Consider the following 24,409-nt stretch of genomic DNA (forward strand, 5'->3'; position numbering starts at 1 on the left):
AGGAATGGAGTTAGGGTGATTGTGGAGGTCTAATTAGAGGTTGAGTCATATTTAAGGTTACAGCCTTTTACATTTATGTATTTTAAAAAAAGGTTTGGCGACTTTATTACTGGCAAAATTTTCACACTTTCGAGTGCTCGTATTGAATGACTACATTTTTTAAAATAACTTTTTGCTGACTACATTTTCACATAGAACCGAATTTGCATGATCAAACATCTTATGCAATTACAATTGTCTTTGAGGGAGGGTTTGAAAAGTGCCACCATTACTGCAGGCTCGAGTATGAACATGGAATTTCCAAGACCCAATTGGTTACCAGCACTGATCTCGAACTGCATACCAAGAAGTGTTACACCAGGTGGACCGAGCCCCTCAGTCAGCTGAAGTTCATTGATAGACCAGTTTTGGGTGCCATATTCCTACCATTAACTGGAAAAAGACCTCAGAATGATATGTCAAATGTGCCCTAAAGGTCCAGAAAACATCAGTTGCACTGAGAAAGGACAAAGCCCTCCTCATCACTGAGGGTACGTTACTGTGCTCTAAAGTGTATTGCTCACCCTTCTGCACCCCTATTGTAAAGAAGTGCATTTTGCAATGGACAATAAACGTTTGATATTGGGTACACTGCTCTGTGTTGCATTCCTCCCATTTACAATGGTATAACACAATTTCTATTGCCGTTAAAAGAAATGCTTGTCTCCATCTGTGATTTCTTTCTTTGGCCCCAACACCTCAGCTGACACTACCAGCTCTAGACGTGGTCTTGTAGAAGCATTGCCGGTGGACAGCATCACCGTGAGTGAGAAGGAGCAGGGACCAGAAAACCTGCCTATCATCCCAGCGATGGAGCTGAGATGCAGGACGTGCAGGGGGCCACTGGAATTGTGTATGAAATCCTTCAAAGAAAGAGCTAGGATTTTTGGGTGCCCACAAAAGAGTACGGCGCCTTCCCTCAAGCTCTTGAAAGCAGAATATTTTCAAGTAACAATTTAGACAGAAGTGACAATTTTAAGACATACTGTAAAAAGAGAGCATGCATAGGTTGCTGAACAAAACAATAGGTGGCGGAGAAACACATAGGGAATTTCTCCTTTGATATACACTGTTTTCATGAAGAAGAACCTGAGGGAATGTGTTTTTTTCTCAATTTTTTGTAGGCAACTGAAAAAAATCTGTCTTTTTGTTAGGCGACCTGTAAAAAGTGAAAAAATCACATAGAATCGCTTTGAACCCACATGGCTCCTCTTCCCTGGACAGCATTGCCCATGAAAGCTTCCCTCACACAACCCCTACCCTGTACATGGGATACCTCCCTGTCGCTTGCATGCAAAAAAAGACCGCACCCGACGGCCCGGACCCACACACAGACATGGGATCGGAACAGCTACCATGGCTACGGGCACCGACAAGGACGTCGATTTCATTATGGCTGACGGCCAAATGCCACACGCAAATGCGCCCCATAGGGCCTCCCCTCCAGATGACGTTGGATCCTTTCATTCTGTCATGTCAAGGGCTTCTGACCTGTTTCAGTTGGTTCCCGAGGAGACTAAGAAAGAGGGTTTCCTGTACCAGCGACGTGAGGCAAGAAGAAAGACCATCATGTGTTTCACGCTGCTACGGTACTGGGATGCTGTTCCACCCATTGGACACTCCTCGCGTGTCTCTCCCTTTTCTTTTCCGTCCGCTGCTCTTCGTCTCTCTGCTCCACCTTTATAGCAGCCCCTGCATTGCCAGTGCTTATATCTAGGACAATCTAGTCCCCTTAGTGTGTAAGTACCTTATTTTTTTCTATTTACACCAACCAGGCAAAGTGTACTCTGTAATTTTCTCCATGCCTACCATCAACTGTCATTGGTATATTTTCGTCAATTTGTTCTCCTTAGGGCTATGTGGGTGATCTCAGGACTCCTACTGTCTGTCCCTGCACATTGCTTCAGAGCCTATGAAGTAAGTGCCTTTTGTGGCTAACCCCTTATTTTCATTGTCACCCAAAACCTTCAGCACTATTGTTATTCTCCGATTGGTTCCTTACACACATATCCTCTTGTTTGTTATAGGCACAAGAACCCATTCCTGAAGAAAACGAACCCGATCAGGGTTTTAGTTGAAACTAGGACATTCAGCGCTTTACATGATTTTGGATGGAAGACAACAATTACATTGTGGACATTGTCTTACCTAGTAGACTGCATATGATAGTATCCACTGCATATGACTGTATTTTTGTTTATGTTGTACTAATTGGAAATCATTGATGGCAACAACATTTGTGGTTGACAACATTTTGGTAACCACAGTTTAGATTGATATTCAAGAGGAGTATCTTGTTTAGAGAACCCCATTGAACTATTAAGGACATTTGTGATTTACTCTTTTGTACTTTTGTGTATTGTCTTCAAACCTTTTGTATTTTCTGTCACTAATTCTTCTTGTCTTCCCTGTGCCTTATGTGTTGTATGCAATATGTATTGACCATTTGTTTTTTAACATGGATGTGTTGAAGCCAGCGACTTTCAGCAATCTGTAATTATTAAATTAAACGTTTTGATCATTTACCTGTATGAAACCTACCCTCATTTACTCTCTTTTTTTGGATTGATATGTATTTGGCCCAGGATATGAGTGTTTGAGGGCCTGCTTACCTTTTGTTCCTCAATTTGCAGGCAATAAAGACAGACATGGAGACAGCACGCTCCCTGGGAACTTTGCAGCAGTGACGATCGTCATCCTTTCGCTCTTCCAGAGGAAAGCCAGGAAGATCTTCCAAGGGTAATAGTGCCGCATACCGGCAGCTGTCACGCTCGTCCGCTCAAGAAGCATACAGGATGCGCTCTCAAGGCAGTAGAGGACAGCGGCAGCGCCACCCACAGGGCAGAGCTTCGACCCCAAACAGGCCTGATGGCCGTGGCTTTGGGCCCCCACCAATGCACCCCTGTAGGAGGCCGGCTGGCGAAGTTCATCAGCACGTGGGAGAAGATCACCATGGACAGATGAGTGCTGGACGCTCTCGGACAGGGACACACCTTGGAGTTCCAACGCAGTAATTCAGCGACAGGAACAACACTGGCCACAGCTTCTGCAAGAGGTCCAGGCCATGTTACAGAAGGGGGAAATAGAACCTGTCCCCCAGCATCTCTGGGGCTCCAGAGTATATTCCAGATACTTCCTGGTTCGAAAGAAAACCGGGTGTTGGAGGCCAATCCTGGATCTACGTTGTCTCAACAAGTACTTAATGTCCCAAAAGTTCTGTATGGTCACGTTGCAACATGTGCTTGGCCAGCTGGAACAAGGAGATTTACTGAATGTGTTGGTTCTGGAGGAAGTCTGCTTATCCCCATTCACAATAAATACTGCAAGTACCTATGATTCGTAGTTCAAGGTCAGCACTACCAGTTCAAGGCTCTGCCTATCGGCCTGAAGTCGGCACAAGGGTTTTTACAAAGTGCTTGGCCCCGGTGGCGGCACATCTTCGTCTACAAGGCATCCACCTATACCCCTACCTGGATGACTGGCTGGTGCGTTCCCGCTCACACACGCTCTGGCAAGCGAGCACACATCGAAGACCATATGTCTATTGTCAGAGTTGGGGTTCTCTATGAACTATCTAAAGTCTTGCTTGACGCCATCTAAGGCGCGCTGTTCCCTGGTGCCCGAGTCAACACAGTGACGTTTTATTGGCGTTGCCCTCGGAGGAGAGGGTGAGAGCCATACCAGGCAAAGTGCACCGATTGTCGTCGGCACAGAAGCAGACGGTTTGGGCCATCAAGTCGCTGCTGGGCATGATGTACTCCTGCATCAGCCTCGTTCACCTCTGCAGATTTCACATGAGGCATAAACGCACCTTTATTGGTGTGCAGGTGTTTGCCATTGATCTATGCCTGTTATGTCTGTTTCTGTGTTCCTGTTTTCGTTTTATGTAGCGCCCTGATGCCTATGGGCTGTTGGTGCTTGACAGATAGATAGATAAATAAATAAATGACCTCTCCAGGAGTTCCTGGATGCGAAGTAGATGCAAGTGCCGGGGAACTTTGCGGACAAGATCTCCCATAATGAGGAGTTCCGTCAGGTGATACAGTGGTGGGATGTACGGCCGCATCTCGTCCAGGGAACTCTGTTTCAGGTTCCTCCTTGCCAGGAGACGGTCACCACAGACGCCTCTCTAGAGGGATGGGGAGCCCACACCAGACAGCTGCACGCCAGAGGCCTCTAGCAACCAGAAGAAAAGGACCTTCATATCAACGTCCTGGAACTTCCGACATATTCTGGGCCCTCAAGTCTTTGCTGTTGTTCTTGAAGGACAAGGAGGTGAGGCTCTTCAGACAACACCACCACCATGTTCTACATCCAGAAACAAGGGGGGACAGGCTCACCAGCACTCTTCAAGAAGGCCCAGGACTTGTGGCGCTGGGCCATTCGTCAAGGCATGTTCCTCATCCCGTTTCACCTAGCGGGAGTCAAGAAGACTATTGTGGACTCATTCAGCAGGGAACTGTGTTCTTGCCATGAGTGGGAACTTTGCCAGGACCAGGTGGATCTTCTGTTCTGCAAATGGGGGAAGTCCCAGACCGATCACTTTGCGGCAGGTACACCAGGTCTCCAGGCAGACCTTTGCTGTGGGCTCACTGACTCATCAAGGAGTTCCTCAAGGGACTATTCAGGACTTTCCCAACGGTGAAGGCTCCTGGCCCGGCTTGGGAGCTCAATGTAGTGCTAACTAGGCTCATGGGAGCTCCTTTCAAACCTATGCATCAGGTCCCGCTCAAGTTTCTCTCGTGGAAGACAGCTTTCCTTGTGGCTATCACCTCGGCCAGGCGGGTCGGGGAGATTCAGGTCCTGTCTTGCAAGCAGTCTTACCTGTCTTTCTACCTTTCAAGGGTGGTGCTGCGTACACACCCCACATTTATTCCAAAGGTACCATCGGATTCCACCTCAACTAACCTTTGATATTACCTGTCTTGTTCCCGAATCCATCGTCACCAGCGGAAAGGGCCTTGCATTCGCTGGACGTTGCTCATGCCTTAAAGTTCTACGTGGCGCATACAAAGAGTTTTCAAAAGACTTCTCAGTTGTTAGTTGTTCTCTCTGGTGTTCCCCTGCTCAACATCTGCAGTGCTGCTACTTGGAGGTCCACACACACCTTCACGAGGTTCTGCTCCGTCAACAGGGATTCCAGGAAAAAGTCCTGAGTCGGCCAAACGGTGCTACACAACCTGTTTGTTTGAGGTGAGTCTGTTCCAGAGGTGAGTGTTATTGCTTCTGTTCAGCCTTGCCACCTCCCGTGATTGTGTATATGTACTGCTGTGAAATCGTTATTCATGAGCATGTGAATCCATGCCATACCCCATGAAGGAGAAGGTTTAAGTTACTTATCTGCAACTACTGTTCTCCAGCATGGGTCTGGCATGGATTCACATGTCTCCCTCCCTCCGTCCCCTCTGGGGCTCTTCTTGGTTCAAATTAACAAGGGGGGTCCTGGGAGTCCCTCTGCTAGACATTAGTCCTGGTTGCGGGAGACTTACCCAGAGTCTTTAGCTCACTATCTTTCACAGAGAAGAAATATCCCAAACATATCAGTCTTTGTCCTGCCCTGGGACAGTGCAGCACCGAAATGCTAGGCAATTCCAACAGCATCCCCAGACACATGTTTCGATCTGGTTGGACCTCATCAGTAGGGAGGAGCTGTGTCTCTCTAAGAATAGTGAGCAAGGGGTCTACGTCTGGATTCCCCTAGTAATTTAGGGTGAGACCCAGAGCTACTTAAATATGCAAATTAACAAGGGGGGTCCTGGGAGTCCCTCTGCCAGACATTAGTCCTGGTTGCGAGAGACTTACCCAGGGCCTCATTACGACCCAGGCGGTAAGTTACCGCCTGGGTCGTACCTTTACCACCATGGCGTAAACTATGTTTACGCCATGGTGGTTGGCGGACTTACCGCCCCATTCCGAGGTTGGCGGGGCGGTAAGTCCCCAATCCCCATTTACCCTTCCCCATTCCCATTTTTGCCCCATAGGGCATAATGGGAGTGGGGAAGGCGTTAATTACGCCACCGTAAATTACGGTGGCGTAATTAACATCAAGGTCCCTTAGCGCCATGGATTTTAACACCTGCTAAAAGCAGGTGTTAAAACCTCAATGGCGCTAAGGGACCTCGGAATCAGGCGGTAAGGGTCGGCGCTGTTTACGGCGCCGTAAACCCCTTACCGCCTGAGTCGTAATGAGGCCCCCAGAGTCTTTAGCTCACTATTTTTCACAGAAAAGAATATCCCAAACATATCAGTCTTTATCCAGCACTGAAATGCTAGGCAATTCTCCTCTGAGCAAGAGTACCAACAGCATCCCTCGACATGTGTTTCGGTCTGGTTGGACCTCATCAGCAGGGAGGAGCTCTGTCTCTCTAAGAATAGTGAGCAAGGGGTCCACGTCTGGATTCCCCTAGTAACTTAGGGTGAGACCCAAAGTTACTTAAATATGCAAATTAACAAGGGGGGTCCTGGGAGTCCCTCTGCCAGACATTAGTCCTGGTTGCAAGAGACTTACCCAGAGTCTTTAGCTCACTATCTTTCACAGAGAAGAAATATTCCAAACATGTCAGTCTTAGTCCTGCCCTGGGGCAGTCCAGCACCCAAATGCTAGGCAATTCTCCTCTGAACAAGAGTACCAGCAGCATCCCCAGACACGTGTTTCGGTCTGGTTGGACCTCTTCAGTAGGGAGGAGCTGTGTCTCTCTAAGAATAGTGAGCAAGGGGTCCACGTCTGGATTCCCCTAGTAACCTAGGGTGAGACCCAAAGTTACTTAAATGGTTCATACTGCCACTTTACGTGCTTACCAAATCTGAAGATGGCCACCAGGGGTGGAGCTTAGGGAGAGAACTGTCATTGGATGGGGACAGTATGACCCAGAGAACAGTGATTGGTTTAGAGGAGAAATAAAGTTTTAAAGTGAAAGTGAAACAGTTTTTTCTTTTACCGAGTATTCCCAGCCTGACGACGGGGAATATTCATGAGCATGTGAATCCATGCCAGACACATGCTGGAGAACAATAGTTACAGGTAAGTAACTTAAACCAATGCTGAGTAGACAAAATGGCAGTGTATGCCCAGAAAAGAGAAAATCCTGCCTCATAGTTCAGTAGAAGGGTGTCCTATAACCACACTATCACATACCGTACAAGGGAAGTTTGCAATGTCTTACACAACCTACAGTGGCAGTATTGCTGGGCAAGGCATCCCATCTCAAAATAAATAAGGTAAGAGCTGCTAAATGATAATAAGAGACACTAGAGAATATTGTGCCACTGTAAATCATCCGGCGTAGTAGAGTGAAAGTATCCTGAGTTGCCCCAGTACACTCCTGAAAACAAAAGCAACAGGGACAGCACAGCACTTTTCCTGACAAAAGATGTTTTAATCAATCCAGAAGCACAGTAACGGCACTGCAAAGTGCCTTGGGTCTACAGAAGGGGCACAATTACTGAGTGCCGGCTGTGAACATAGATGTATTGTCTCACAAAAACCCAACAGAATACATTCTGCGAATAGAGTGATTTGTGCTTCCCCAGTCCTTTCACTGAACATTTATCCTCTTCATATTTGCATCAATGTCAATAATGTCCTTAGAGAACTGTGGATTGTAAGGTGTTGGGAGGCTATATTTGCAGGACACGGTTGGTATCATGTGTCTCCTGCTCTGTGTGGTTGGCAAGGGGCTGTTTATTGACTCAACAAAAGCATGGGTAAGAGTGATATTTTCACAGGTCAGACACATTAATGGGGATACATACTCACACCGTTGTTGCTGCACCATTCTGTTCAACAACCACTGAAAGGATCAATTTAACACAGCGAATGGTCCTGCGGTAAATATTTTTTTTAAATAGCTCTGACCAAAACTTTGTACGGGGTGTACAAGGCCATGCGAGGGTTAAGAGCCGTTACAGCCCATTTTCTATTTCTTTGGCAGCTGCGGACGGTGCACGGGGACCGGAGCATAAAGCTGTGGTCCAGCAGGTAAGTTGAGAGGGAGAGGAGTGGGGAAAGGGTGCAGGATGTTTTTAGAGTGGGGCAGAGGGTAGTAATGTTGGGAGGCAACAGGGAGGGGCTGAACCTCTGCGTCTCACCCCTGCGGGCCCAGCAAGAGGAATGTTGTGACACACGTGCACAGGTAATAAACTCTGTAGCATTCCGGAAGACACTATATGGATGCCAGTGTCTGACGGGACACATGATCAGCCTCTCTAAACTGCCAGTGAGCAACATCAGAAGAACCAGTTTGTTGAGTTGCAGTCTAGCACAATGCTACTAGGATTGCCAGACCTCTGTGGGGAGAATAACTTGAGAACAAAGGACATTGGCGGATTTCTTGGAGGAGATCCTCTAATTTCATGGATCTACATATAAGTAGACCATTTCAAAGGGGCAGTCAGAGCAGTCACTGCTGGTGAATAGGCCCTGCCATTAACTTTTTTGCTTTCATCCAGAAAATAATTCCCTGTCTGGAGATTTTCTGAGGATCACCAAACTCTCTACATAGGAAATCACGGGCATGATGGAACACTCCGCATCATCAGAACCCAACACTGTGGACTGGGGAACACAACTTTTGTCCAGAAACAACAGTATGGCTTTTTCTCAGGCAATGATGGTAACCACATTATATTAAGTAGTCACCTCTTGCTTGTATCCAACCAATCGAACTATGTTGGCTACACTTTTACTATTCTTAAACCTAACTATACTTTATAAAGACAAGCCTTGACACCAATCCTGTGACCCATTTCAATACAGTCACATAACTGCCATTGTGATGGAAAAAACCCTCTGTGTACACAGTTCCTATCCTGTTCATTAATATCGAAACACCTTCACCTATAGTAATGCTGCCTGGAATGATTTGATGTTGCACACTGAATGCTAATGACATGTCTTAACTTCATGTTTTCCAGGTTGTTATTCTGAAGGACTTGAAACACAATGATGGGAACTTCACAGAAAGGCAGAAGATTGCCCTGAACAAGGTAAACAAAAGCCCATTGTGGGCCTGCATTGACCACGTGGTTTGGCACAATATCACAACACATGCCTGGCAACTCACAAGGACATCTGGTCCAATGAGGCAGAGCACTCTGGGAGGCAATGGAGAAAGGCGCAATATTGTGCATACAAATGCACACATGGCAGTAGCATGATTAATATTGATTTCATCTGATCTATGTGATCACTGCTACCACACATAATTGCCACGGCCGAAAATGAGGACTTTAAAAAAAAAAGTTTTAATTGAACCCCCTTTACATCACATAGATATGCGGGTGGGAGACCCACCGCAGCGGCCCATATTACTATAATAACCCATACCCCCAACATATATATGTGGTGTAAAGGGGGTGTTTAAAAAAAAAAAGGTCGGCGATTTCGGCCGTCGCAATTGTGAGGGCGACATTTTGGGCCATTTCCATTTCATCTATGATTTACCCAGAGTAACCAAACATTAGGCTTAAGCCCATAAGCCCTGTGTCCTCCGCACACGTTAACAGATGCTAACAGGCATGCCATGCTTCTAAGAGATATGTGTTGGTAGTTTCTACTGGCATTATCATGCTCAAAAATCCCTCTGGTTTTCTTCCCACGTCTTCAGCAAAACAATGCTCGAAGATTGAACTGGAGTTTTTAGCTTTTCAATGTTATTTGTCTACAATTTATTGAGTTGCATATAAATAAATCAAAACACTTTTTGTTATATATTAAATTGTCTCAAGTTGAATGATTAGAGGCTCTTGCTGTTCTCATGGAAATTCTCGTGTATGTTCCCAAAAAATGGCTTGGCCCAAAAACATCACAGGTCAATGGGCCTCATTACAAGTCTGGCGGTAACTGTGCCGGTAAAACCGTCAGACTTGTACATTTTACCGGCGCCTGGCTTGCTGGTAACACCAGGGGATTCCAACCCCGCCGGTCCGGGAAGTCAGGTGCCGGTAAAACGTTGTGCCCCATTCCCATAGAGTCCCATAGGACCCTATGGGAGTGGGGACCACGGAAGCACCGGCAGCGTTCATAACGGTGCCAGTGCTTCCGTGATGGTCTGCCTACCATTGTCGTTGTCCCCGGCAGGGTCAGACCTGTCGGGAACAGCGTCTCCGGCAGCCAGACTTGTACTTTGACGTTCTGGACTGGCACAGTTGAAATGAGGCACAATGTGTATGATTTCGTGCTCTACTCTCATCTGCCAAAAATCTCACGTGTTAATGGGTGTGCTTTCTTATTCTCTGACGCGCCAATAAAAATGTCAATGTATGTGATATTGCACTCTCCTCCACCCAAAACAATCATGGGCCTACGTTGTCATTTCTTATTTTCCTCTCCCAAATAAATCTGGTGCCAATATGTGGGATTTAATATCATCCTTCCCTGTGCCCAAAACAATATTTGACAATATCTGTGAGTTTGTAGCCACCTCCCCAGTGCCAAGAAATCACAGGTCCATGTGTGTGATATTGTATTATCCCCTTCTGTGTCCAAGAAAAGCCTATGTCAAAGTGTGTGACAATGCATCCCACTCTGCACACAAAAAGCATGTGCCAAGATCCCGCCCTAAATTCTTATCCACTATTCCTTTCTCTAAATTCTTAATCTAAATGTGATTCTACTCTAACCTACTCTAATTCTAACCCTACTCAACCTGTCCCCCACCAAACATATGGCACAGAGAGGACTGCAGTTAGCAATGTCTTACTTCATAGAGACGTGAGCCCAAACTCCCTTAAACCTCTTCTACTCAAATCTTGAACAAAATGTGAAATGTTTGACCTAACCGGACTTGTCAAAATTCAGGAGATTTAAGTGTTGCCAAGCTGGTTCATCCATGCTCAGCCTGGACAATAGGCCGGGATAATTAGGTATTGGTGTCTTCCTAGGCACCATATACCGCTCTCATGCTGCTTCAGAAAACCAAATATAGATGGCACCAAAAACCTTGTGGTAGCCATTTGGAGCGTTCAAGTCAATGAATTCCAGAATGTAATCATCCCTATCACAGAAATGTGTCATTGGTCATTAAAATGCATATCACAAAATGCATAATGTTAGTCCACATGGGTCTATGGGCTCATTACAAGTTTGCCAGTCCGGCCACAATGGTACCGGAAAGCTCACCGGCACCTATGTTTCCAGACCGGAAAACTGCGAGTTTGCCTGCCGGGGCCACTGAGCCCGACAGGTCTGACCCTGCTGGGCACAGCGGCCACGGTAGGAAGACCGTTCACAGAAGCTCTGGCACCGTTAACTGGGAACGGGGACTAACATTTTACCGACGCCTGACTTCCCGTGCTGCTGGACTTGTAATCTCCCAGTGGGACCCGGAAGTCAGGCGCTGGTAAAAGTTTTCGAGTCCAGCGGCAAACCGCCAGTATCACCAGCAGGTGTACCGCGAGATACGTAGTTAGGCCCTATGTGTTTAAGCTGCACTCTCCATCCGGAAACATGTTTCTTATATGAAAGGATACTAGTTCTGGCCATACTTATCTTTAATCTCCTCATCCCTTACCTGTAACCTCCTCATCCACCTGGAGCTTATGAACCTGTATCCAACTTACATCAGACTTTCAGGTTACAACTCCTACTCTGACTATTGAAAGGTTGTGCACCTACTGGAAGCGGGGCCGCGTGTTCTAGTCATTTCTTGCTAGCAAAGTGCTAAGGTACATTTCTCTAGCAAATCAATGTTGAATCTTAGTATACTTGTCGGGAATGCTCACAGGTCTCATTATCAGCCTGCCTCAGCCATTTGCACATTGATGCTTACACTACTAAATCCACTTAAGTGAGAATGACCAACATCTGGAGCATAAAGGTCCAGGGACGTTACAGAGTTATAAGCTTACAGATTCAGAAAAATGCAAGGCCCGCCACCAGAACCACCTTACTTTTTCTATGTACAAATGTTGACATTTTCACTTATAACGCTTCTTTGCTGATGGCAGTTTTGCACCAAGTGGTTTCAATGTAATTGGGCATATTTTCCAGACTATTGAGTAACTTTTTCTTTTGGCAGCATCAGTATTTTGCTCCGGTGCAGGGGGTCGGGTGTATCCATGGTTTAAAGATACATGTGGCGAGCGTTTGTTTATTTGGTGCTATGGCATCTAAGGCATCTCTGGTGGCTGGGCAAGTGTCAGGGAGGCTGATGGGAAATTGGAACAGAGAAATGTGTTGCAGAGCCTTTGCTTGGGGGTTCCCACCACAGCTTTCTCCAAACCTGTGTGGGATTGGCTCATGGTAAAAGGCACGTTGCATCACCTAATCCACTAGCTCCCGCCTTCTTTTTGTTTCATTTTCATTTTATGACCCTCAAGTAGGCTAAGGACCGTCACAGCCGAGTAATATTTGATAGCTTTGGCCTAGCTCCTGATTTGGATTCAGGTCTGCTTTCACCACCCACCCCCTCCATTCATTCCAGTTACCTCTTGGCCTCAGCCTTGTTTCTACACAGTCTTTATTGCACCTTCATGTGACCTTAAACTATACCTCCCATCAATTCACCTGTCTTTCTCAAGCCCACCCCTAATGCGATCCAGACGGGAGAAGATACATTTGGAAAGCAAGGATGACCTGGATGGGCATGATTGGATCTGGGGTCAGTTTGTAGAAATGTATGTTTAATAGAATACACAATCCTGGGGCATGATAGCCGGCCTCCTGCCTGACGTTCCTGACTTACACTACTTCTACTCTCAGTCCACTCCCGCCCCACCTTCACGACGTAGAGTATTTTCTCTATTATTTACTCATTTTTTTTCTTTTTTGTGAGTGATCCCCTGCGTAGTTTCTAAATGTCATTTTTGTGGTTGCACGGAATGTTCATGGTAGGAAGCAAGGGCCCATTCTCTACCTTAAGCATTTGGTTCTGTAAGAGTTAATAGCCTTTTCATACGAATGTAGTGTCCTAGCGATGTAATGCTTTGCTTTCATTTCTGAATGCAACTGGATATGTAAACAAAAAGATTCTGAGTTGCTGTTTTCTTGCTCGTGCTGTGCCCCGGGCTTCCGGGTATGCGCTATGCAAACTGTGATCGGCGACAGGAAGCCAGGAGCCCGGGGCCAGAGCCAGCAGAAGATAAGTAGGGGTGGGGGCGGGAACCGGTAGAGGGGGCGTAGGGGAGGGCCCGCATATAGGCCAGGGTTTGGGGGGCACCCCCTCACAAGGAAGGGGAGGGGGCTGCACCAATGGTCGCACCAGCAGAATGTGGCTTTTTGTCGGGCAATCTGCAGTGCAACCTTTTGTGGGCGGTCTTCGGACATAGAACATGTTTTCGAACCTCAATTCTTTCAAGAAACTTGGTCTGAAACGTGGTCCCAGAATTTCATCTGGGAAGGTTTGTGGCCGAAACGCATGAGAGCAGGAGAATGTGTTCATGGATAGTCCTCCAATGAAATGTTTCATCCTAGAAAGGTCTTTGATTCCAGTGTCTGGTTTCCTGTCCTGTAGATTTTGCAGATTGACTACTACAACCTGACCAAATTCTACGGCACAGTCAAAATGGAAGCCACCATTTTTGCCGTAATTGAATACTGCGACAGGGGCTCACTTCGGGTAAGGATCCTTTGTGTTCCCGCTGTCTCTCTCCTCTCTGAGCCCCCCTCTCTCTCGTACCCTATTATCTGTCTTCCTTTTAATCTCTCTTGGTTTTTGCCTCTTCTCTCTGTCTTTCTATTTGTCTGTCTGTCTCTCTCTCTCTCTCTTTCTCTCTCACTTTCCATTTCTCTTCCCTTGTTTCTATTTATGTCATCATATTTTATGTAGAAAAGTAGGTGCTGCATATTGAGAGATGGGATTGCATCATTCTGTGTGTTTGCAAAGACATAATCCACATTCACTACTTCAAGATGGCATCAAGACATGCAAACTTTTTTGGTGTATAATCAAACTCTTGTACATAGCTCTGTTGCTTCCAAGATTGTTTCACACTTTATGAATACCTTAGATATACACCTACATGAATATAATGGGAAACAATATTTTTGTAAGCATCCAGATGTAACATCAGGTCTCGGGAGGATAGCTCAGGGGCAACGTGCTCGCCTTGGAAGCAAGACGACACGGAGCAACACAGGTTCGATCCCCAGGTCCGCGCTTAGAAACCTCTGGGTATTAAGTGAGTTATAAATATCCTATCATTTCATATCATAACACAAATATAGCTGCATGGCAGTCAACAGAATGCTGTACAAGGTGGCGATGATAAACAACATAGTTGCAAGAAGGTCAGAGGGGAAGAAATGCATGGAGCACAAGCGGTATCAAGTCAGGTGTGTAGGTACTAGAGTCAGGGGTAGATGTTCTGAAGGATTCTTATCAAGGGTTATTCACTTAGTATGAGCAGGGGATTTTACTTCAGAATTTTGGGACTTCCATTGTTTCTTTATTCCTCTTTATTTAAGTAAGTTGATAGGAAGAGGATAATGAAGCATCTTGCTGGTATTGGGAATGCATATATATTTTTTTCCATATAACATTTTATTAACATGTTCACAAAATGTCAATACAACATTTCCCCCTAGACCCCCCCACGAGTCCCTTTCCCTTTATTGTGTACCACGCTCCATTTCTGCCTCCCGGCCTCCTGCACCTAGATCATCCAGTTTTTATTCCACCAAGACCAACAGTCTCATCCGTCTTGGACACCAGATCGCTGTAGCACCCTTTTGGAGGTGCCCTAAGGTCTGAGACCAGTCCTCTTGAAAGCCTTGATGATTAAGTAGCCCATTCCAGACCTGCAAAATTCCAGACTTTACCCACCCAGTCATGCTCCAACGGAGGCTCTTTTTTTTGTGCCACCCTCAGAGCCCCAGCTGTCATCAAGATCACACATATTTTTCTTTTCGCTTTGAAGGGCAGCCCCTCTAGATGCCCCCTCCCCCCAACCCCAGAATGGAGAGGCCTCTATTAACACTTTCCTTCAGACCTAATGCCTCTCCCAAGGCTTCCCATATTACCTTCCAGTAATCTTGGATTAAGGGGCAATCCCACCATATGTGATTCCATGTGCCTACCATACCACATTGTTTTCAGCACAGGTTGGAATTTGAGAGGTAACATTTATGTAGCTTATCTGGGGTCAGGTGCCATTGAAACATGAATTGAATCCATATTTCCTGGTTCTGAAATGATCTTGCAATTCCGGGAATTTTGGCCCACAGTTGTGTTCATTTTGACTCCTCGATCTCTTGACCTGTACCGATTTGCCAGAGTGTCATATATCTCTGTTCCCCCGGTGGCTCCCCCTGTTTGATGAACTTATAAAATGGCCCCAAAAGGTGTTTATCTCCAGATTCTGATACTGAGTACTTCTCGAATGGAGATAAGGGCAGAGTTGCTGCCTCTCTCATGGGAGGTTGTAGGAGCCAGTGCCTCAGTTGGAAGAAACTATACCTCTCCGTCTCTTCCACTCAAAAGTTTTCCTTACATGGGGGGAATGACTTAATGTCCGGCCCATCAAACATGTCTCTGATCATTCGGCAACCTGCTTCCCACCAGGCCCCGAAGCCTCTATCACCACAGCCACAGGTAAAACTTGGATTGTCAAAAATTGGTCTCAATGGGGATGGGAACGTGAAGCGTTGAGCCCGCCTTAATGCCTTGTCCCATGCGTCTCCCCCCACCGTCAGTATCGTGCTGCGGTAGATCCTTTGTGGTCTATCCCACCTTGGTTTACAAAGTACCTCCTCCAGGTTAATCCCCAGGAATACATATATTTAACCCCCTGAATCCCTTAAGTAAGCAAACAACAAATTAACGTTTCAAACTCTTCCCTAACATCACAAATACTGTTAACCAAAGAAATATACTGTGTGTCTCACTCTGTCTCTGTGAAGTCCATTTCATCTTCTTCAACCAAGTAACTGAACAAAGTAGTAACCCATCATTCTCGCCCTGCTGCAACACAACTATGCCACCGCAAATCCCAACTGATCCCCACCAACACTATTTGGGGCCCTGAGGCCAGAGCAGGTGCAGAAGTGTGCATTTAGCACAAACGCATCAACTAGAATGCAAATCCCACACCAGGAAGGAATTCATCTAGATCATTACCACAGGACACAGACATAACTGGGTCTATCATTGCAACAGTGTACAGTCCAAGAGCCACTGAGATTGTAACTGTGTGTCATCTAATGTAAATCAGTCAAAACAACTCTACTGGCCCAATTAAATATCCCAAAAAGGAATCAGAAAGCGCAGAAAACCCGAGCAACCACAGACCGATTTCCAACCTACCCTACCCAGCAAAGATCCTGGAGAACCATGTGTACAAATCCTTCTTAAAAACGTCAAAAGAAACAGAATACACGACCGGTCACAAGTTGGCTGCAGACCAATGAGAGAAACAGAATCAGCACTCCTATCGATATGGGATGACCTGAAAATAAACGCAGATTGATTGGCCCTCATACAATGGACATATCAGCAGCATTTAAAACATCAGCTACGCAACACTAATAAAAAGATTGATGGAATGTGGCATACAGGAATCCGCACCAAAGTGGCTTACCTCATTCCTAACAAACTGAACCGAAAAAACATACCTCCCACCGTTCACCTCAAACGTCAAAAATATATCCTTGCGGAGTCCCATAGGAATACAGCCTCTCTCCTCTGCTTTTCAACATCTACATGTGCCCACTGAGGAAAATCATTTGAACCCACAGACTTACTGCCTACAACTACGCAGGCGACACACAACTGATTGTGAAAACAAACAAAACCCAGGAACAAAATAACAGCTTCAACAACTGCCTCACAGACATCTACAACTGGATGACAATGAACAACCTTAAACTGAACACGGCAAAAACAGAAATAATGCTCTCACCCGCAGGATTCGACGGAGGCAACCAGAGACTACTGACGTAGTAAATAACCTAGGAATACTCATGGACAAAGGATTTTCCCCTGAACCGTAGGTCAATGCAATCCCCAAAAAATGCTTCTTCCTTGTACAACTGCTCAGAGGATTACTCCCCTACCTCTCCTTCCCCCACAGAACCCTCACAATCATATCCCTGATACTCACAAGAATTGACTATGCAAACAGCCTCTACCTAGGAATGCCGAAAAGACTTATCAAGAAACTCCAAGGGGTGCAAAACACAGCAGCCAGGATCCTATTATGACTGAACAGAAGAGACCACATCACTCCAGCATTGAAAAACCTACACTGGTTACCATTAAAAAAGCACATCAAATTCAAAGCGCTCTGCATCTCCCACAAAGCCTTGCACAGACAAGGAGCTGAATTCCTCCAAGACAAGATTAGCCGCTACCACCCAGGAAGGGGACTAAGATCCAGCAACAACCTACATATAGAGGCAAAACACTACGAAAAAAGGAAATTCGGTATAACAGCATTCTCATGTGTAATTGCTAACATCTGAAACACCATGCCTAAAGAAATTAGAATCACAGAAGACCACATCACCTTCAGGAAACGGCTCAAACCCTGACTATTCAACTGACAATGACAACCTTGAAGGGACACTAGCAACTACAACACCACAGGCAAACAACTAGAGAGGAGAAGAGATGGGCCAAAGAACCACAACAAAGATCCTGGGTAGATACCGTCAAGCGGAAACCAAAGGGCCGCACCAGAGGCTCTGGCAAACCGACCGACTTACTAACCCATTTCCCCTTCCTGCTCCTCCAAAATAACTGACGCCACTACACCCGGTCCATGGCTAGCCACACCACACATAAACAAACCATACTATGTTCACACCCAGCATCTTTAGATGCTGAAGCAAACCTAGAATGAACAACCCACATAGTCCACAAAACCATCAAGAATGCAATTACACACCAAGATATTGGATTATCTCACAGCTATGTCCCCCATGACTCTGGATCCCTTATGGACACTGTCTAACCACTGTACACTACCAATACCATGACAACTCCACATAACACACTAACACCAAAACAAAACACTACCACACACCTGAGGCACTGAATCTTACCCATACGGTTGCAACGCATGAGGCCTCCGGCACGAACTCCCACATGAAAAACAACACTCAGACACCAGTTCCTGCTCATCCTCTCACCCTATCCCCACTAACCTTTCCACTCCCCTCCCTTGCAATGCCTCGTGAGCGTCCGGAGACTACCCCTGGGTGGTAGTGGGGCACGGTATAAATCATCATAAAATGACATAACATAACAATGCCTCCCACTTCTCTCTTATGGGCCAATATCCTTGTCTCTATTATTTGGTCTCAACTGGCCCACCCATACACTGTTCTATGTACCGCACCTCATGTTGCATATGCCATTGATAAAATAAAATGGTTTCTGCAAAACGCCTTGCTGCCCCTTGGTTGAGGCCTGTCCTGTACCAAATACCTCATGTAAACTAACATATACATTAATTAAAGTGACTAAAAGATATTGCCTACTCTATAATCCCTGCCAAATCTCGCTCTGAAATCAAAACAATTGCAAGTTTTGGGTTATTTTTTAAATTGTTTATTTCAGAACAAGATTTGGCTTTTTTGTTGATTGGTGGTTTTTTCAACAAGCCACAGGCCACGTACAGCTTGATTTAAAAATTGTATGGGTCTTTTTCGACTGCAGGTTCTATCACAAGACTTCTTACTATCGTTTCTCTTCTTCCTCTCACTACACACAATTCGCCCTGAAGAAGCACCACATGGGGTCCGTAATGCATTGGCCATTGATGTCTGCCTGTTTACATATTAACAATTATTTCCACCAATTATGATTTACTGAAGTTATTGCCTTTTATTAAGAAGATAATGAAAAATGTCCCCATATTTTGACAACGTTCTCCAGATAGAATAGTGGTTGTCACTAATTAGAAGTGTGCAGCCAGCACTGTGGGTGCACACCGGCAGTCCTTTGTTATCAGTGTATCACAACATCCTGTTCACGGGTGATATGTTGGCTCGCACCTTGAGTATTGTCAAATTATCAGAAGCCATTTTGCTTTATTGCTCCATCTAAAAGTGGTGCCCACCCCTCTGCGCCCGGGTTCACTTTACCGCAGGGATTTTGCCACCGTAACTTGCTGGATACAGCAGGATCAGCATTCCTGCACAGATTGTTCATCCTATTTCTCTTCCCTCTAATGCAGATGATATTCCCTTAAAGAGTTAATGGTATCAGTATGCTGACAATCCTCCACTTTTGTTTAAATTAGTACTTCAAGTGCAACATGACACACCACCTTATCAAATTGCCTACAAGCAATTTAATGTAGGACGGCAACAAAGTATAGAGAAACATTACTCCAAGACAAAGATCTTGGTCAGTGTGACCATTGCCAGCAATTGGCCACTTAAGATCTAGCTTTTCTCATTTGGACCCTGCACCTTATCAGTTACAGTGGTCAAGAATCATGGAATATTGACTGTCACTAATCTTGTACTGCTCTAAAAAGGATCTCCCCATTACTTACCCCCTCAAATGATTCAGGCCAGTGTGTGAAGGGTCTCCTGGCTACCTCTACCAAGCCACCCGCCGAGGGCAGGGGATGACCACATTCCCACCATAGAGATTACTGTCTCTTTAAGGGAATCAAGGAATATAGCAACTGGAAGCACCTGCATGAGAAAAAGAGTGGGACCTGAACTATGATGGGAAACTCCAGAGGAAGTCACAGTCATCTCTCAAGGCCTACCCTCTCACAAAGTTGAGAACAGATAGGTTTAAGGAGTCCATCCCAACAACAGAGTCAGTGTTAGACCACCAGAGAGGGGGCCACACAACTGCATAGGCTAGCCAGCCCCAAATGCCATGTCAGTACCGGAAACCGTGCTTAGGGGTGGAGATCCCCAGCGAGTCCCTACACAGTCGCCCGAATAAATGGTTTTATGTGATGTTACTGCATTTTAAAGACCCAACACAAAAATATCGATTTTATTTGCCCTTTTTTGTGTCGGCTTTAGAATTCGGCAATATGACATGCTTCCGCCCACGGAAGGCCCAATCCCTCCAAGGTGATCCCTTCCCCACCCTCTCCCACCAATTGTTATGTAAAAGGGGGGTTCTCCCCTCCACCCCCCTTAACCCACCCACCACCCCCTGCCCAGCACAACACACACCAAGTCCACACACATCTGTGCACGCAAACTCACGCAGACAAACACTCACGCAGACACACACATACAGACCCTCACCTGCGGTCACAGAGGGGTCATTCTAAATCGATCTTTTTAGTTTTTGGTCAGGTGAAAACTATGTTTTATCTTAGTACTGGATAAACACACCGAGTCTCCTGGCCCTAGAGAGAGAATATAAGCAGTGCCGGATACAGCAGGCAGAGACAGAGTGGACTGCCCAAGGGGAGGGGTGAGGCAATCTCGAATAAAATACCAGGGCTGCAAGGCACCCCCATGGGTGGGGCTTGACAGCCATCCTATATCCCAACTACCACACCTAACTACCCTACACCAACAAGAGACTGGAAGGTGGGGCCAAACTACTCCTAAAAGCAGGGCCTGTGCCGGATGGCTGGGGGAGTTAGAGAGAGAGCTCATTTGGAGCGGGCTGGAGAAGTGACCGGAAGGATCTGGAGAAGACAAAAAAAGAGCTGGAGACAGGAGACCAGGGAGAGTCCCTGGAGCCTTCGGAGAGAAAACCTAGGGGAGTGGAAGAGGTGGGGTGAGGGTAGAGTAACAAAAGAGGAAAAACATCTGTGTGATACTTGCAGGTGCGAGGTCTCAATTCAGCCTTTCATTCGTCTGAAGATGATACAATTAGTCAAGTTTAATTAGGCAATTATAAGCTTTCATTTAAGACCAGTAGACTAATTAAAAGCCTTTCCTCAGTCTGCTTTTCATTATTCGGAGGTTGATGCATTGAACATTGTAGAGGTTTATAATATTAGCAATATAAGGAATTATTAACGCGCATGGACCTCTGAAAAGCCTATAGGACTGGGAAAGAATCAAGCATCCATTATCCGTGCATGAGGTTTCATCCTGCTGAGTTTGCTTCCATGAGAACTACTGAGGTTAATTATAATAGGGAGAGTCTGTGGCGGCGGGTCTGGGAGACACAAGGAGGGTGAGGCACTCAGTCACATGTCAAGCATCCATTATCCTTGCATGAAGTTTCATCCTGCTGAGTTTGCTTCCATGAGAACTACTGAGGTAAATTATTTTATAATAGGGCGAGTCTGTTGCTGCGGGTCTGGGAGACGCGGAGAGTGAGGCGCTCAGTCACATGTCAAGCATTCATGATTTCGGCTTTCATCCCTCTTATATTGCCTAAATGAATACCCTTTTTTGGGTAATATTGCAATGTTACTAGCTTTGTTCTTGGGATAAACAAATAACATACGTCTACAGAGTCTATTCTTAAAAATCTTTTTTGGCACAAGAGTTGAGGTGTGCGCACTCATCTCATCCCTTGTGCCAAGGAAAGATTTGCCCTATTCCCAAAGGGTATTTGCATGTGTGCATCATAGATGCATACCTCAGATGCCTACGTTCACCCCTTTTGCACATTTGCACAACTAAGGGTCGGTATTTGTATATTTTAATGTGCATCCCAAATGTGCAAATGTGATGTACGTTAAAATGCACAGAAAACAAATTAATTCCCTGCAACTCTTTGGGACAGGCGCCGGGGGTGCCCACTGAACGACTGTTTCATTTCTGACTCTGGCTTTGATGTTTTTTTAAACCGCTGGACCTCTGCTGTCCCACTCGCATTACTATCTCTTAAACAGGGATGGAAATGTGTTTTTTCTTTTTGGGACATTTTTACATTTGTACACATTTCTCAAGGAGAGAAACGCACTCTGAGCACCCACGTGGGTACTGAGAGCCAGCCATAACTTAGGGACAGGGACATACTCCCAACACTAATGTTACACTGCAGCACACACCCTAAACATGTGCAGGTCACTTTTGTGAAAAAGGTGACATACACATTTGCCAAACTAACACAAATAAAAAATGTGCATGCTCGCTACATTTTTATTTGCATTGCTTTTTGTGAATTTGGCACACAGGTTTTTTTTTATTTCTTGTCAGCTGAAAAATACATGTTTGCTGCTGTATATTAAAATCCTTGTAATGCATTTTTCTGGATATTAGACAAGATACTTGCAAAGGTTGAATTCACAATGATTTAAGATCTGTGTGTTGCATGGCCACAGCAACGCTTTAACCTGTCATGAAAATTCAACCTTAATTATACAGTTTCTATATTAAAAGAAAGTGATAGTTAGAAGCCATGAATCATTTAACACTTTATTGTCTACGGGATCTTTTACGTTTAGACTTTCTTTGCATAGAACATGTGCTGGAAGGAAAGGGTATAACAATTTCAACCCACTGTGTACAGCTACATTTCATAAACACGAAATTATCATTAGTTTAACAGGAAGCTTTCGTCCAAACCACTTAGAAATGTTGCCCAATTCTGAATCACCCAAATTACCCCCCTCCATCTCTAGGCCGCCATTTTACTTTATTTTGGAAAGAGATATTTCACTGCATTTTGCCATGGTCGATGGTGGCAGAGAATAACACACAAGGAATGGGTGTAGAGAGTAAGGAGGGGCCTTGGTGCGCAGTAGGATGGGGGTTTCAGGAGTTGGCTCCCCATAAACTTGTTGCAGTAAATGGGGAAATGTCACAGCTCCATCATCTGAATGGAGTGAAAAATAGGTGATTTACCGTTCAACCAAATGTAGTCAACCCGGCTTACTACAGAGTCTGTAAACAGGCTGGGGTCCTCATCTGTGGCTCGGGAGGCGCGTCCCCCTCATAAAGCAAGAAGAAGGGGGTGGGAACCCCTCACACCCAGGACTAGAAGTTTGTTAATCCTCCGGGGAGTGCACGGGCCCCGTACTGATTGCAAAATGGAAGAAAGGTTTTTTGAACCCTCTTTATTTGCCTGAGATAATGTTTTTTTCTTGAGCTGCGGCGAAGCACTACTAAGCTCCTGGAATATAACCACCCTGACATGTTTATTTTAGCAATCCGAGACTATATTAGTTTATTATTTTGGCCCAATTTAATCATGGTCCATAGTAAACATTTTTGTTAAGTGCACCATTTGGTCTGGCATTTATATGTCAATCAGTGTCGACCGTGTGGCACAATACAGTCCAGGTGGCCACAAAATAAAGATTCTTTGCAGCCTTGACCCAGCTTTGCATGGAAGAGCTGTCTAATATTGTTTGTCTAGGAGTGTAGACTTCAAGGCCAGCTCATCTGCATAACTGGATGCCTCTGCTGTTTCTAACCAAGGCAACAACCCCGGAGTCCCTTGTCCAAACCTGTTCTTTTTCCACCAGGGAACATAACCTTGAGAAAACGGACTGCCATTGGCCTGAATAATGACGCTTTTGCACTGTGAGAAGACTGCGCCTTGAGTCCTGGATTCCTGCAATAATAGGTATTCCTCAAGCGTGGATGAGGAGGACCCCTTTTGTCAAATTTCAGTTTTGTAGTTCATCTGTCTCGGGAGGATAGCTCAGGGGTAACGTGCTCGCCTTGGAAGCAAGACAAAGTGGAGCACCACAGGTTCGATCCCTGGGTCCACGCTTAGAAACCTCTGGGTATTAAGCGCCTTATGAATAACCTATCATATCATTTTTATGTCAGAGACTGACATTAGGCAGCTAGGCAAGTGCTGACCCAATACTTGTTTTGAAGAGGTTAAAGTGCATATAGTTACAAATAAATGACGATTTATCCATAGAACTTGTCAAGGCCTCCAATCATGAGAAAAGTCTTCATGGTAAACTTAGGGCTTATTCTCCAGTCAGACTTCGGTGTTTAAGGCCATATATTGAAGTTGACAGAGGGCATCCTAAACCCAAGTCAAGAATGCTGTGACAGAGGGCATCCTAAACCCAAGTCAGAGGGCATCCTAAACCCAAGTCAAGGGTGCTGTGACAGAGGGCATCTGAAACCCAAGTCAGATGGCATCCTAAACCCAAGTCAAGGATGCTGTGACAGAGGGCATCCTAAACCCAAGTCAAGAATGCTGTGACAGAGGGCATCCTAAACCCAAGTCAGAGGGCATCCTAAACCCAAGTCAAGGGTGCTGTGACAGAGGGCATCTGAAACCCAAGTCAGATGGCATCCTAAACCCAAGTCAAGGGTGCTGTGACAGAGGGCATCCTAAACCCAAGTCAGAGGGCATCCTAAACCCAAGTCAAGGGTGCTGTGACAGAGGGCATCCTAAACCCAATTCAGAGGGCATCCTAAACCCAAGTCAAGGGTGCTGTGACAGAGGGCATCTGAAACCCAAGTCAGATGGCATCCTAAACCCAAGTCAAGGGTGCTGTGACAGAGGGCATCCTAAACCCAAGTCAAGGGTGCTGTGACAGAGGGCATCCTAAACACAAGTCAAGGATGCTGTGA

General features: G+C 45.7%; 1 protein-coding gene across 1 annotated transcript in view; it reads left to right on the forward strand.

Moving 5' to 3' along the window:
• The window catches only part of LOC138580055 (guanylyl cyclase C-like), a 493,661-nt gene that overhangs the window by 290,517 nt on the left and 178,735 nt on the right, over window positions 1–24,409 (forward strand). Inside the window, exons 12-13 of the mRNA XM_069650291.1 lie at window positions 8,953–9,024; window positions 13,491–13,595. Coding sequence (XP_069506392.1) covers window positions 8,953–9,024; window positions 13,491–13,595 — 177 coding nt within the window. The remainder of the gene's footprint in view (window positions 1–8,952; window positions 9,025–13,490; window positions 13,596–24,409) is intronic.

Source organism: Ambystoma mexicanum, chromosome 3p (assembly GCF_040938575.1).
Source record: "Ambystoma mexicanum isolate Mex_15411 chromosome 3p, UKY_AmexF1_1, whole genome shotgun sequence".
Classification (NCBI taxonomy): Eukaryota; Metazoa; Chordata; class Amphibia; order Caudata; family Ambystomatidae; genus Ambystoma; species Ambystoma mexicanum.